The sequence below is a fragment of the Anguilla anguilla genome, chromosome 7 (assembly GCF_013347855.1).
Source record: "Anguilla anguilla isolate fAngAng1 chromosome 7, fAngAng1.pri, whole genome shotgun sequence".
Classification (NCBI taxonomy): domain Eukaryota; kingdom Metazoa; phylum Chordata; class Actinopteri; order Anguilliformes; family Anguillidae; genus Anguilla; species Anguilla anguilla.
This window is the reverse complement of record NC_049207.1, coordinates 51,849,442-51,865,270: the sequence shown is the minus strand read 5'-3', so window position 1 is coordinate 51,865,270 and position 15,829 is coordinate 51,849,442. Positions and strand designations below refer to the sequence as shown.

General features: G+C 48.6%; 1 protein-coding gene across 2 annotated transcripts in view; it reads left to right on the top strand.

Moving 5' to 3' along the window:
* LOC118231395 (protein Dok-7-like) overlaps positions 1 to 15,516 on the top strand; it is a 32,178-nt gene extending 16,662 nt beyond the window's left edge. The window contains exons 6-14 of one of the 2 annotated variants that reach the window (XM_035425155.1): positions 217 to 324; positions 408 to 1,162; positions 4,191 to 4,239; positions 7,109 to 7,197; positions 8,231 to 8,300; positions 9,284 to 9,349; positions 11,011 to 11,088; positions 11,590 to 11,742; positions 13,838 to 15,516. In XM_035425155.1, coding sequence (XP_035281046.1) covers positions 217 to 324; positions 408 to 1,162; positions 4,191 to 4,239; positions 7,109 to 7,197; positions 8,231 to 8,300; positions 9,284 to 9,349; positions 11,011 to 11,088; positions 11,590 to 11,742; positions 13,838 to 13,971 — 1,502 coding nt within the window. In that variant the 3' untranslated portion in view covers positions 13,972 to 15,516. The remainder of the gene's footprint in view (positions 1 to 216; positions 325 to 407; positions 1,163 to 4,190; positions 4,240 to 7,108; positions 7,198 to 8,230; positions 8,301 to 9,283; positions 9,350 to 11,010; positions 11,089 to 11,589; positions 11,743 to 13,837) is intronic. The other variant, XM_035425156.1, reaches the window with a different exon arrangement.
* The last annotated feature ends 313 nt before the right edge of the window (positions 15,517 to 15,829 follow it).

Below are 15,829 nucleotides of genomic sequence, written 5' to 3'. Positions count from 1 at the left end.
TTAGGGGGGGGGGAGGAAATGAAAAGTTAATATCCTTCCGTTTTGATGCTGCGTTTCGGATAAAATAGAGGAAGTCTGTGCCAATTTGTATTGCCCTTTGACAAGCCAGTAGTGTGGAGCCTTCAGGCACAAATCTCCAGCACGGAGCTTGTGGAGTGAATGACTGGCGTGCTGCTGCACGTCCGTGAGGGCCCGTGTGTTTGCTCTCCTCCCCAGACCCCAGCGCCAGCCCAGCGTACCTGGAGGAGCGGCTGGACCGCGAGGCCCAGGAGCTGGAGAAACGGCTCAGCCTGCTGTCCCCCGACAGCCAGCAGAGTACCACAGGTGTGTCCCAGTTAAAGCTTTTCATGTATTGATGTGATGTATTGCAGTAGTAAAGAAATTTTATATTTTCCCTCTTTTGCCAGCCTCATCGATGGGCGGAGATGACAGGAGCATCTCAAGCTCCTCCGACACCTCTGACAGCCAATCAGACACCAGCATAGGCAGCCGATTAGCTGTGTGGGCGGAGCCTGTGATGAGGCCCGCCCCCGTGGAGCCACCGGTTGCGCCAGCGGACACGGACAGAGCACCCGGTGCCGAGAGGCCGTGCGCCGTTGTCGGGGGCGTGGCCCGCCCCCCACCCAGGCCCCCCTGCTCCAGGAGGCTGCACGAAATCGGCCGCCAGAGCTCCGCGGACAGCGGCATCGCTACGGGGAGCCACTCCTCCTATTCCGGAAGCTTCTCCTCGTACGCCGGCAGCCTGGACATCGGCCGGGGGGACGAGTTCGGGTCCCTGCCCGCCCTCCCGCCGAACCTGCTTCCCGATCTGGACCTGTGCACCTGCCCGCGGGACCCCGATTCAGAGTACCAGGTCCCGTGCTCGCTCAGAGCCCTGTACGACAGGCCCCGGAGCCTGTTCCCCAATCGCATTCCGCCACAGGACCAGCCCACGCCCTCGCCCCTCTCTCCCGAGCCTGCTGGGGGCAGCAGAGAGCCAGGAGAGGCGGGCGCTGACCCCATTCCAGCCGTGCCGTCACCAGAGAAACAGGGACAAGCGCCAGGGCCCGAGAGCGGCGAGACTCCGCCCTCTGCTGAGGAGGCCACGCCCCCCTGGGAGTTCCCCCACCCTGCAGCTCTGAGGTCTCTGTTTGCCCCCTGCCCTCTGTGTGGGGGCATGAAGGTACAGTAGCCCCCCCCCCTTTCATTTCTGTGCTCACCGCTCACGTGCTTGTCCCAAAGTTTTTAGCTTCTATTTTTTTTTGGGGGGGGGAGGGAGACTTTCAGATTTAGCGTTGTCTTTTAAATTTTACATTTTGAATATATATATATATATATATCTATATATATATATATATATATATATATATATATATATATATGTTGTTGAATTTTGTTTCTGTTTCTGAGCAGACTTTTGGAGAGTTTAGTCCTGATTTTTTCCTGTAATGGCAATCGCGGTTAAAGTAAAAAGTTTATGACATCCGAGATTTTAAAGGCTGTGGCGGCAGGCTGAAGTCTCGTAAATCCAGATCAGATATGCAGACACACGGCCTGTAAAAAGAAAAGACTGGCATTCGCTATGGAAACCGCTCCTCGCTCTCTGCTGTGTGACTGGAGATACCTTGCTCACAGTGGATCTTTTTAAACAAGGCCCTGTAGCTCTGGCCCTGAATTGAGAGCTAGCTCCCCTAAGGCTCAGTTGATGGCTTTATTTTTTCCTCTGTAGCGCTGCTCTCATTTTAAGGGCCATTTTAGCAGGTGGCATCAAAATGAACGCTCTCGCCTGTCCTCCGTTTGTGTCGTTCTCCGGGTACAGGGGACAGGGCACACTTATCGAGCCCTTCCGGTGTGAACGCTGAACGCTTGAGCTAATTAAGGCTGGGGATTGTCATTCAGTTCTCGTGCTCTCCCAGACACAGGACGTGTGGATTCGTGGACCGCGTTTCGTCTGCCTGCTAATGCGCTGAAGAGGGGCCTCATTAATCTTCCGCGATGTTCGCTAACGTGAAATTTATTTTTCCTCCTGATTTTTTATCGGCTCGTCTGACTTCTAGCGCAACCCCAGCCCTGGCATTCTCTTCCGGACCTTTCCGCTAAAAAAAAAGAAAAAAAAAAGCAGCTTTCAAATTTTTTATATAACCTGCTGCTTTCTCAGGGCTTTCCTGAAGCTAATAGGCTTCCTCTCTGTGCAATATCTGTCATTTCTACAGGGCTTATCCTGGCAGCCATCTTACGGCACCCATTCTGGCTATCTTGGAGTGAATGATTCAGCTTGTGATCATGCACTGACTATGTTAACTACAGTGTCACAGCACAGTGCATCTGGAATATTACTAAGCGTACAGCCCTGGGACACTCAGATCTGGCCCTCGAGGCCAGTAGCACTGCTGGTTTTCGTTTCTGCCCGATAATTAATTTGATTGATTAATGCAACTTATCGGCCGGATACTAAACTCACCCAGTGTCCCAGGTTTAAATCAGCCCTATTTAGAAGGGAAGAAAAGCAGCAGTACTGCTGGCATCAAGGGAGCAGATTTGAGTAGATTTTGAAGCTAACAAAAGACACGAAGCGTGCGGTAGCATATGTGATCTTTCTGTGCGTTTGGACACATTTCTGTTACAGTCCCAATGCTACGCCTCATTACATAGGCTTTGGAAATACATAACAAATATAGATTCACAATGCTGTTTTTTTGTCTTTTCCCAATCCCATTATTCTACCCAAGGCAGAAACATTCATGTGCCGTGTATTATGTGCATGTCCCCATGTACGCGTGTCATGTATTGTCTCTGCATGGCTGGACCCCTGAAGCAGTAGCGCTGTCTCCGGAAGGATAATTACGCGGGTCGGGCGTTTCTCTCCGTCCTTTCTCCCTTCGCTCTGCGCGTGCGTGGGCTGCCTCCTGTCGAGCTGTGGCACGACAGAGACGGCCCCGCCGGGGCCAGAACGTGTGGGAAGCTCCGCAGTGAAAAGCCCAGCCGTAGCTCCGCAGGCTTTCCGCCGCGCGGTTTCGTTCCCGCATTCGGGATGTAAAACGGGGGGGAAACGGAGCTCGCGAACAATCACGCCTCGCTACGCTTCATGACGCGCTACGCGTTTCGTCTCCCGAGGGGTGTTCGGAGAAACAAGGATGGCGCTACAGGTTCGGGATTGGTTTAGACGCGGCCCTCGCACGACTTGCGTCGACGCTCGCGCGTTGAAATTCCTATATGTAAAAACAGTTGCGATAACGTTCTGTATTTTTTTATTCGTATTTTTGTATTTTTATTCGGCCTTGCCTATCGCTTGCCGGCATCTGAAGGCTTTTTGTTTGGTCGGCTACGGAGCGCCATTGTGAGTGAATGCTGTGACAGTGGTTCCCGCAGGCACCCACACCAGCAGCCTCTGCAGGCCTGCTGCCGTCATCCTGTAGGAGTACATCTTAAACCTCAGCTGCTCGATATTCAACCCTCAGCCCTCCGCTTCCAGCGCAGGAGGCTTTAAGTTCAGTTCTGGAAAGGCTTCTGGAAAAGAACAGGCCTTGCCCAAATGTAGCAAAACAGGCTTAAACTGACTTATGGGTTTCCAAACTTCTCTCTACCATGCTTAAAACGGCACGCAGTGGTTTCCGTGACCTCGTAGGTGTATTACATCAGAGCGTTGCATGTGTCAGAGCGTTGCATGCTAGCCAGGATCCGTCCCAGAGAATTTACCAGAATGTGACCGTAGCCCAAATGCATTAACAGATCCCCTCTCTTTTGTTCATCCTGGAGTCTCCCCCTGCCACTGAACAAATGGTCTCTGTGTCCTCAAAATAGGGCTCGCCGCAGCATTAGCATTTATTGTAGTTTAGCTGAGATGGCCCAAATTCACTAACGGTTTTGAGGAGGTAATTGTCTGCCATCAAAATTTGCAAAAAGTCCCTCCCACCCCCCTCTCTGCTGGTGGCCCTGCGAACACTTTTGGAGTGAAAAGTTGGAGAAAATCATCTAGGCATTTAGGTGAAAACTTTTGGTTGGAAAGTGAAAGTTTTCTAGCCAACTAAGACATAGCCAGGCTTTATCCCAGTAAGACCCGGGCTACAGTGTATTGGGGCTAACCTAATCCGTTTATGTGAAAACTTTTTTTAACCATGATTATTTTCCACCCCTCTGGACTTCTAGATTCCAGTTTTTTTCTCACGGGGGGTTCAGTGACTCAACCCTGTGTCCTTCTGTTTGCGGTTTAGGGAACAGCGCTGTCACATTCGGGACCCGTGCCCACGTCGGTCGTGGCAGGTAAGTACCCCTAATTCGCCGAAGTCCAGATCTGCGCGGGTGAGACAGCACTGCTGCATCGTCATGGGAACCAGAGGGCTGGGAGTCTTACCTGAGTCTGCATCCCTGCAGCCTATCACTGATAGAGGACCGCAAACGTTGCCCTGCACTGAATACCAATACGGCTGTGCCAGTTCTTTGTTGTTGTGGTGCACGACTTGCTTCGGCTCGTTTGAATGCAGGTTTGTCATTAGGTGTGCTGTCATGTGCGTGCGGTATCTCCTGAAGGAGATTAGAGGGTCATGCACCACAGCAGGATTGGGTGTCTGCGTGCCGGGCGGCCGTCATTCGTCTGGCGTCGGGAATTATGTCGGAATTACTGCACTTTCATCCCCGGATTTAATGCACCTAATAAATCCCAGAAAGGCTGCTCCTTCCGCCGCTACTGTACGAGTGAAAAACAGCCAGATGCTGATAAAACCTTTCGCTAGGTTGTAACCTTTAACTGCTATGGATTTTTTTTTCAATTGAAAAAGCTTTTAGCAGTATTTTAACCTGTATGGATTTGCCAATGAGTTGTAAAATGGCAATATATTTTCAGTGCTTTCATAAAGTTTTTAACAAAGGGTGCAAAGGGAGTGAAGTCACACTGCGGCTTAGGGGTTATAAGTCTGGCATTGCAAACACGCACCCCAGAGAGGTTCCTCTCGTAGAGCACCTCAAAGCCTCAGGTGTTCAGGTATGTGGCTGTGCAGCCTTGAGGGAACTCCTGAAGACTGTCACAAGGAAATACTGTTATTGCGATTTTTTACCATTCATCACATGCATCCTAATCGAGACTTAAAACTGTTTTTTAATATATATACAGTACTATATCAGTTTAATATAAATTGTATACTATCCGCTGCTGAATTTTATATATAAAGAAACAATTGAGGCCAAGCATCTTGCCCAAGGGCCAGATGGCTTTGTCCCATTGGGAATTTGAACCCGCAGCTCCTCACTTGCAAACCTAGTCTCCTAACCATCACTCTCCACTGCCACCCACGCCAAGCTCTGAAGAATTCAGAGGATGCCGATTCTGGTGCCGTTGCTGGAGCTGTGCCAGTTGGCTCCCACAGCTACTGGAGGCTGACCTGGGAGATTTCCCAGAAGCCCCGGGAGCGGGGGGCGCAACGAGGCAGCCGTCCGAGCTGGAGCAGCTACTCCAGCCGTTTTCCATGCGGCCTGTACCTCCGTTCCTGCAGAACTGAGCCTACGAGCGGGAAAGCTAACGGACGGAGCCTTTGGGAAGCCGCTGTGTCTCCCTGCTGTAGGGGATATGAGCTCCCGGTGTTTCCGAAACGCAGGGAGGGCTCAGTTTATGAGAACTGTGCCGAGAGTAATCAGAGTATTTCCAGCCTGCCGGGGAGAGTGCATGTGGCAGCCCCCTACTCAAGCGCATAATGTCGCCCCCTGTTGGTCAGTGCGAGTAGGTGCAAGAGGACGAGGTGGTCCTCCTGTATGGTGTGTGGTGTCGTACTCCCCACCCGTCTGCTGAGGTGTGTGTGTGGGGGGGGGGAGGTAAGAGAGACACCTTTTGGAGGGGGGGGGGGGTAAGAGAGACACCTTTCAGCTCTCCACTTCTCCCCCCACCATCTCTCTTTATTCCTCTTCTCTCCTCCTCCCAGCTCTCTCCATTTTCTAATTCCAGGTACCTCAGTCTCCCTCCCCTGTCGACGCTGACATTTAATAAAAAGCAGTCCTTTCTCCGTGCGTTGCCTCTTTATTTCTCAGACCCCCCCCCCCCCCCCCCCCCCCCCCCCCCCCCCCCCCCCCAATATCTTTTCTCCTGTCCCGGGAAGAATTGGTTTGTGTTTTTTTTCTCTCCGCCGCCTGGTATTGATCTCGCGATTCGCACCGTTTTTTATCAGTCCTGGGGAAGAAAACATCCCCAAACGTGCGGAGGAGACCGCGAGTCTATTCACTTCCTGTTATCCTCAAAGCGAAGCCCTGTTCCCCCGGTACACGTCGGCGGCGTCGGTTTGGGGCGGCTTGAAAGGTATTTTCATTCTTTCATATTCCGCCGTTATAATTTGACGGCGTTTATCTCCCACTGGCGTGTTTCCGTGGGAACTGTGAGTCGCTCATCCTCGCGGCGGACTGGCGGAGAGGGTCTGGCGTAATCGGCATCTGGGCCGTCTGCTGTCTTCTCGGGCTGTGCGACGATAAGGACGCGTTCAGCTCGCCGTAATTAAAATGTCTGCTGTGATCTGTCTAAACGCTCGTTTTCTTCGGATCGGCGAGGATTATAACTATAAATGCAAAGCAAACGAGGAGTTTTTTTCTGGGCCAGAAAAAAGTGGAAGTGGAATTTTCTTGACTGGCCCGAATCAATCACCAATCCTGAATCCAAATGAATAGGCGCTTGCCTTGTTGAAGCCTAGAATGAGGGCAAAATGCTCCAGAAACAAACAGGAATCTGAAGCTGGCTGCAGTACAGGTCTGGCAGAACTTCACTAGGAGAAGATGCCCAGTGTTGGGTGATATCTATTGGTCACAGACTTCAGTCAGTCATTGAATGTAAAGGATTTGTCACCAAGAATTAAATATGATTACTTTATTTCAGATTATGTTCATTTGCACAACTTCTGAAAAGGACTGTAACTCTGTAATTACCCGATATGGATGTACAGTAAATACGCTGAAATGAAGGCCCCCAGTCTGTATATATATATATACAGTATGTATATATATGCCATTATATTACCTGTACATATAGTGTTTGTCAGACTGAGGTGCTATTATAGCTTATGAAATCACTGTTTTGAATCACTGCAGTAAAACACACTTGTGATATCTTCACCCCGCAGAGAGTGTTTCAGTTGTCTGATGCGTTCTGTCCCTGCAGATAAGAAAGGGAAGAGGAGGGAGGACAGGCGAAAGGCGGATGTGGCCTACGAGGTCATGGAAGGGCAGGGGGCGGAGAAGACAGTTCAGGTAAGAGCGGGGAGCTGCGACTCAGTCCCACCATCATTTACTATGCGATTGCGTCCTTTAATGGCCCCGGTGATCCAAGGAGCCCTTACAGTGAGGCATCTTGGTTCTTTTTTTAAAGCATTGCACAATACCATCTTTGCATAAATGTGAGGGGAAAAGCCGCATAATTAGCCTGACGACCCACGGGGGGAGGGAGGGCTTCCTCCTTTGTTGGCGACAGGCGAGATTTTAGCAGGACGGCGCTTCGGAAAGGTAGCAGGGTCAAGCCGTGGGCGGGGCGGGGGTGGGGTCCGCTCTGTCCCCCGGAAAAATAATGAGGTCGCGCCCGCACAGCCAGTCAGGCACCGGCGAGCTCAGAAGCGCCAGTGCGAGAAACAGGGGGCCCTTTTTAGCCCTGTTTACAAGAACGACGAGAGAACACTTAAAACACGTCAGCAAAACACGTTATGAATGACAGGGGCAAATTAATTAGCAAAGAAACCTTATGTGACATGATTTTAATGTCCTCCTAGGACCTGACAGAATATACATATATATTTTTTTACATAATACAAGCATGAGCAATGACTGTGCACAGGGTGGGGGGTGTGGGGTGTGGGGGGGCAGAGGGGTTGCAGAGAAAACATTTAAAAAATAAATAATGAACAGTCTTTATCATTTAGTTAAAATTGCCACTAATAGTGCATCCATTAAGAAGATAACAAGACCAGGTCAAAACCTAGTATATGGCTGGACTGGCCGACCAATGGTGTAACTTCATAACTCGGCCGACCAATGGTGTAACTTCATCACTCAGTCACTGAATCACAGACATTCACGTTTGTAGGGCTGGCTCCGCTGTTGCGGTCCAGCCAAAAAAATCGAGACCTGTGTCTCCTGTATGGATTTGCCTGGGTTATTTCCGTTTGATGGGAGGCGTTGAATTAAGCCCTTCCAAAGAACACTTTTCTGGATGGACGCTACGCTTTTGTGCCGCCCGAATAATTTTCCTCATCGATTCGTGCCGGATAACTGCCTCCCTAATCTTTTACAGTGTGAGGACAAAAGCAGCTATGAACCAATGGCTCGCCGTGGACGACAGAAGAGCTTGCACGAGACAGACGGTATTTTACAGCGAAGCGCACACCTCCTCTGTGCTACCGGAACAGCGAAGCGCACACCTCCTCTGTGCTACCAGAACAGCCCCCACAGCTGAAGAATTAGCTCATTCAGCTTAATCCCGGAGTTTTGAGTCAAACGATAACATTTAAGTGATTTTGTTAGTAATTCTTTGAGGTTTAAAAGGGTTCATTCAAGGTTCCTTTGAGCTCGCAGGGGCGTTTAAGGTAGCTTCCTCCTCCCCTCAACCCATTATGCCGGGCATCAGGGATAGACTGTCAGACAGACAGACAGACACAGACAAGCAGGCAGGCAGGCAGACAGACAGAAACAGACAAACAGGCTGGCAGACAGACAGACAGAAACAGACAAACAGGCTGGCAGACAGACAGACAGACAGACACAGGCAAGCAGACAGGCAGGCAGGCAGGCAAGCAGACAGACAGACACAGGCAAGCAGACAGGCAGGCAGGCAGACAGACAGACACAGACAAACAGACAGACAGACAGACAGACAGGCAGGCAGGCAGGGAAGCAGACAGACAGACAGACAGATCCAGTGTGGACCTCAAGTGGGGCTGGCTGTGTGCTGTCTGTGAGCTGTTCCTGTGAGCAGTCATTTTACCCAGAGTGCCTCAGCCTTCTTAACTCAGCAGCTCTTCACTGTAATGCAAGACGACCGTGAGGACACCCCATCCATTCTCCAAATAATTCCTCTTTGTTCAATAAGGCTGGCCATCTCATTTGCAGAAAAGGTGTGATTCACAACTCAGATACGTTTCCTTGCAGCTCACGCGATTTAATGAAACACGGAGTCAATAGCTGACAAAATGACAGATGTGATGCACAGCAAGCTGACATTTATCTTCTGCTCTGAGGCACCTGTCAATCAAATTGACGGACAGGCAGAAGCACCGGTCACCGTCCCACACAATACTTATCAGCCGCGCCCGGAGGGCTCTGACTGTGGCGTGTCTCCCCTCTGCAGGAGCTGTGTGTGCTGCAGGCCCCTCTGCCAGGGTAAGGCCCCACAGAGAACACGCTGCTGCCGGCGGTAAGACCGCCGTCCGCTGCTCGCGAATCCGACCTGGTAACACTGCACGAGAAACGAGTTTCTGGAAGACATGCGTCCTGTTACATTTCAGCAAAATGATGGGTCGTGTCCGACGAACTTCAAACGGACTGATGTCTGGAACGTCGGATAGCACGGGAAAGCTCCTTTCCGACAGTCCGTCTAGTGGGGGCTGCGTCCGACAATTTTTGTATCTTTCCGAAAACAGAATTCCGAAGTCTGCACCTGCTTTCCACAACGATTGGCCAGGTGTGCAGTGGGCACACCTGGCCAATGCTGCTCCTTGAGATCAGCTGTCCTGAAGGTTTTCATTTCTGCCCTAGTGTGGTACACCTCATCCTACTAATTAGCAGCTCCATCAGATCCCTAGCTGTTAAATGAGTTCTGCTTTGTTAGGAGTGGAGGGAAAACCTACAGGATGGTAGATCTCTAGGAACAGGGTTGGGCAGCCCTGCCACAGGGGTATTTAATTAGAAAAAAACGAGTCAACAAATGTCCACCATTCTTGTCCGACAGTTCGCTCGAATTCTTAATAAGACCGCAGCTCAGTTTAATTGCAGTACAATGCTGGGGCTCAATGTTTTATTAGAGCTGGAGATATACGTGTGGTAAATGCCAGAGGGAGATGAGAAAGCTTGACTGACAGAGGCTACCGCCCTCAGCCAGCTATGTTTAGCTGAGGCTCCACCAGCACGTAGTGAATCAGCAGGCCTCTGATATTGTCCTCGTAAAACACCAGAGAGGCTCTGCATTGCCGTTTACTGCCTGCCCCGTTAAAAATGTCCGCTGTGCTTTATGCGAGCTCCGAGCTCCAGCCGGCGGTGTGCGAGCCTCTCCCGTCTAATGCGGCCCTGGAAGTGACCCGGCTTTTCCCAAAATGGCCGACACGTCTGAACTCCGCGGGCGATAGCCGGCTAATTGGTCGTTAGTGCATCCGCGAGCGCGGGAAGGAACAGGCTGACTGACACCTGTCTGGTCCCAAATGGCTTTGTGGAACAGCGGGAAGAAGCGGAAAAATAGCACAGGGCAGGGTGCCGGCAGTTTTGAGACGAAGAGAGACGCGCGGTTCTTGTTAGGAGGAGAAAAGAGGACAGCGAATTGAGTGAGGCGCTGGAGTTGTTAGCTTCATGGTCACCGTGAGGGTACTGCACTACGCTCATGTGCAGGTCTCCTTCAGTTTATGTCGGGGAATAACTCCTGTTCTAACTAAGTGAAGTATTCTCTTGAGGAATGGCTTGTTATCCTTGCCTCTGTGGCCTGCGTATCCTTGACACTCATCTTAATCTGCTAGCAGGAACTACCCTGCTGCATCTCTTTGACAACCAGCTGTAGCCTAAAGGTGTGTGAGGTAGGGCGACTTTGTTAGTGTCACAAATTGACCACTAGAGGGAGCATGTGCAGACTCAAGTTTTTCAAAAGGGGCAAATAAATATCTGATCGTATGTGCTTCGTGTTTTTGTTACAATGACAGCTTTAAAATTTTCATACATTCACAGATATTGGCAGTGATACTTTTTATGGGCAATATTGATTGTTATATGTTTTACGACCAGTATTTCTGATGATGGTATGGTGATCGCCATTCTCACAGATGGAGATTGGATTGTGTTCGGTTGGGTAATCATTGTTTTCTCTGTCTTCAGATCCTAAAGAAAGCTATGAGCTCATGGCTTCATCTTTTGACGCACCAAAGAGATGTGATTTGATACGAGAAGACTTTGGTTAGTCAACATCATATTCAGAATTCTAAGATTAAGAGAAGACATTAAACTGTAGTTTTGAGAAATGAGAAAATGAAAGCACACTTTTAATTTAATATTAAATTCAATATTAAAATAAATAGTTTAATTGCTTCGATAAACTTGACAGGAAAGATTTCTGAAGATTTCTAATATATTTTGAGGCTGGTTTACAGGGTCTTAAAGTTCTGCCTGTGGTGTAAAATGTGTTTTAGAACTTAGATGACATGCTGCCCCAACAGAATTGATATAATCTCAGTAAAACTTTCAAATAGAATAAATTCATTTTCCCACTTCCCCAGAGGCACTCCGGTCACCATTATGAAACACACTGGTAGAGCAAAGCTGTGTTGCTTTTGTACAATCAGGGCTGTGTTTTGTGTCACCGGCGTATTGATCAGTTAGTTTTGTTTTCAAAGTTTTAAAAAAAAGAGAGAAGAAAATCCATACACGTTTAAGTCTTAATTATTTGTGCGCTGCCAGGGGGAGGCTTTCTGCTCCCGGCAGACATGGCGGTGGCGGACAGGAGCCGCGGCGATGGCGTGACCTACGTTAATATTCCCGTCAGTCCGACGTCTAGCAAACAGCTCCACTACATGGAGCTGGAGCTGCAGGAACCGTTCTCTGGAGTCAGAGGTAATGCCATATACCTCCATCGAGGTAGTATGGCTTGTGAAAGTCTTTTGAATCCTCAGGCTTGCCTTCCCCGGCTCTTGGCTTGCTCGCTTTGCGTGCTTGCAGATGTGTAAAGATACATTGATCAGGATCAATGTATCTGTTGTTCACAGGGCAACGATCTGACCCAATCGATGCAATTTGAAAAAATCGATCAGTGTAGTTAAGAATCATAGGAAAATGTTTGTTTAAATGTCCGTAACCGTAGGGCAGTTTGCTCCCTAGCAACCCTGCCAATGTAATTGTTTATGTTTACGACTCAGAGTCGACCTCATCATCACTTGCTCTAGTTCTTCTGGTACACCTGACGGCAGTACGTTTTCGCACTCTCAACCTCATGGTTGTACGTGCTGGTTGTAAGAGGATTGTGTTACCTGGAGCATATTGATCTTTTTTTTTTTTCACTATATCTGATCGTTTTGGATCGTATCATGGCAAGATGTGTGATATTGCCAAATATAGAACCGTTGCCTCAAGAATCAAAATCGTATTGTGGTGAAGGCTGAGGTTTACACCCCCTACCCTTGCTTGCTTCTGCTGTCTGTCTAATTACCTAGACTGAAAACACATTTGTTTATGCTGCATTACTAACAATAAACTCTAAATCATAGGATTATGCCTTTGCTACATCTAACACTAGGCCCACATCCTCAAACCATTTTCTACTCAAAGCACTACAGTCACCCTCTTACCCCTACTGTGGCAGGTAACTTTACCTTGTAGGTTTATTTGTGAACTTCTGCAATGGGTTGTGACCCTTATGACTAAACTGCTTATTGACTAAACTGCTATGTCTGCACTTATGTGAGCTGCCCCTGATAAGTGCCTTTGCTTAATGCCTAATGTCATTTAAACGGCTGTGGGCATCGTGAGTTTCTCACTGAACATTTTGTGCCCCTTGAAAGGTTTTCCCGATTATAGGAGAGTTGGTGCAGATTACATGGAAGGCACTGTCATTTGTAGCTAACAATAGGCTACTTAGTGATGATGATGACGACAGCTATGACTATTATGGTTGTGATTATGATAATTATTGTTGTCATTTAGGAGGCACAATTACCTGAGGTCATTTCCAGTGTACGCATGGGTTAACATATAGGCCTAGAATAGTCACGAATGAAAGCACAGTAAATTAGGTCCATACAGGCCTACGTAAAGATTGTATTATGTTTTGCGAAATGAAGTGTAGATTAAAATGCAGGCATAAATGATATGGGCTCTCATTAATATGCTTGCACTAGGAGAATCAGGCAGAAGGGACTGGTTTAGGCTGTTGGATCAGATCAGGTTGAGACGGCACCGGACACGACCAAGCCGTAATTGCGTTTCGTTCATTTGTAACCATGGAAACGCCTCGAGTCCGTCACGCCGATCGTCCCGTCTTGCCCCCGGGGGGGAGAGCCGAGGACGCTGCGTTAGCGTCGTCATCGGGAATCCGGATTTGATTGCGGCGTTTAATCAGCAGAAAAAAAAAGAATCCCCCATTAACGGCGTCTCTTTCCCTGGTTACGGGGCAAACGGACGCGCCGTGTGACACGCGCTGAATCTCGGAGACAGCGATACGGCTCTCCTGTTATTAGAGGGCAGCTGCGTTCGCGTTGCGGCGAAGAGGCGTCTGTGCCGCTCGGGCCGCCGGACTGAATTCACTCGGCCCGACGAGGCGGTTTTGAGCGGCTGTCCAAGGCGGTGTTCGTCGTTTACTTCAGGAGCCTTTCTGGGGCGACGTCACGGCGACCCAGTTTAATGTTAGAAAACACGCCGGCCTCGGAAATGAACGCTCAGCCTATTCGATCGTAAGAGATTCGCGTTTTTAATTACGTGTTCCTTCATTACTCATGCACATATGGCATTAAATACAGCTGAGATGATTAATTGTTTGCCTGGTAAATCTCCATAGGCTGAATTCCCCATTGTGCTTCAGGCAAAGTTAATTGAGCCTGCTCTCCTCCGCAGCAGTGAAAATTGATCTTTTTTTTAAATAAAAAAAAAAGAAAAAGAAACTGGAGCTAAATATAATCTGGGGTGCTGTTCTTTTCTTCTTCTTTTTGTTCATCAGGGGCGGGTAACTCTAAATATGCCCAGATTGACATCACCGCCATGGAAACGGCCCACAGGGTGGGGACCCAGCATGCCTTGGGGCGGGAGGAGAGGCTGCTGGAGCTGCAAAAGAAGAGGGGGGCTCTGCAGTGATCCCCCCCCCCCCCCTCACCATTACCCAGCATGCACCGCCAGCACCACTGACCCCGCTGGACGGGAACCTGGCGTGTGTGGGAGACCAGAGAGAAAGGCCACACACTGCCTGGCTGTTGGGCTGTGTGGTATCACAAAGCCAACTGCTTCCCTTCTGTACTCGTGACACACCTGGATATTCTTCAGCGGTGCCCAGGTGTGGAGGTACTGAATGCCCAGCGGATATGGCGTCGGACTTGATTTAGAACCTGATATTGTCCGCGAGGATCTCCGGTTACTTCCTGTATCCTCGAGGAGGTCTGCTGCAGTTCTGCCATTTTGTGTGTGGCCATCTCACATGGGTTTCCCCCAACAGTGCGGCAGTGCATCGCTTTCTGTGTTCTGTCCCCCCCCCCCCACCCCCGCAAGCTCTCTGATGTCTTGTTATCTGATATTATTTCACGGGGATAACTGAGGAAATTCTCTTGCAGTCCATTCTGGACAATCATTTATGCCCATTCCCTACAGCTGAGGTTTACCACTCTCCTGCTTTGACATAAACAGAAGGTTCTCAACATGACTCTCTGAAAATTCATAATTTTTTTTTTGTGTTTTTAGCAACTAAAGACATTAAAAAGCTTGAGACTGTCATGTCAGTCAACTAACCATGTGCACATTGGCACAGATAGTCTTAAGTTACAACGGACTTGAACTTAGGGCATGCTATCCTAAACCATCTCAGCAAGAGCAGTTAGTGCGATTCACGATTCATCGAAACCACTGCACTGAAACTGAGACTCCGAACTCATTTTGGCAGTTAAGCCGTTATTCGTCGTCATTTTCATCATGGTACTAAAGGTACTGTCTGTGCGATGACAGTTAGCTTCTGTCATCGTCCGGTCTCGTGCTGTTTCTGCAATTCCGCGGTCCTTCCTGTCGCACGTCTAGTTTACGGCTGATGTAAACTCGCTGAGGGACACTCGCAATAACCGCTTCATAAACAACCATAAATAATTCAAATGGAAAATGATTACGTTTATTGCATTTTTTCAGCTGTGCAGAAGTGAGAATTCAAAGTAATAACAAGGAAATGTTGCATCTACACTGCCCCTAGCCTCAATAATGCTAAATTATAACGGAAATGGATCTTCTTTTTTAAAAAGATTTTTATTTATTTAGAAATGACAGGACGGTTGGTTTGCATGCATAAGATGTTCCCCTCTCCTACAAACACTGTATTAAAATGGCCACTTCTGTTTTTTTGTATTTATTTAGAGTGGGGATGTTTGATAAATTATTTAAAAATATTTTGTTTCTAAATTTTGTCCTTATATGCCATCGTTTAGCCAATAGACTTCATCTCTGCATGAAGTTCTTTAGGACTCATCTGTGTGCGGTTCTTTAGATTGTGTCCTGAGATCAGTTGTATCACTGCCTGTAAATATCACCGTTGGTGCTTTACATGTACATGTACAGATTTTATGAAACTATTTTAAGCCTAAATTTTAAAATGTATTCCTGCCTTTGATCTTTTTAAAAATATTTAATAAAGAATTAGTTCCCAAACCTTGCGGGTTTCTTTGTATGCAAACTTCCCATAAAAAGCTTTGCTGAAGAGGTTTATGGGGAGAGAGCATGATGCTACCCTTCTGCGCACATTCTTACCACACCGTGACTGTCTGTGGGTGCCGTGTTCCACTTCCTGACCTCGGGAGTGACTGTTTGCAGTGAGACACAGCAAATTAGCTGCGAGACGGAAATGAAAATGCAGCTGGTGTCACACACACACACAATCTTCAGCGCACAGTTCCTGGTGTCCTTGAGTGCTCAGAAAGCTATTTGTAGACACACCGCCTCTTTTTGTCAGTTTCATTCTCTC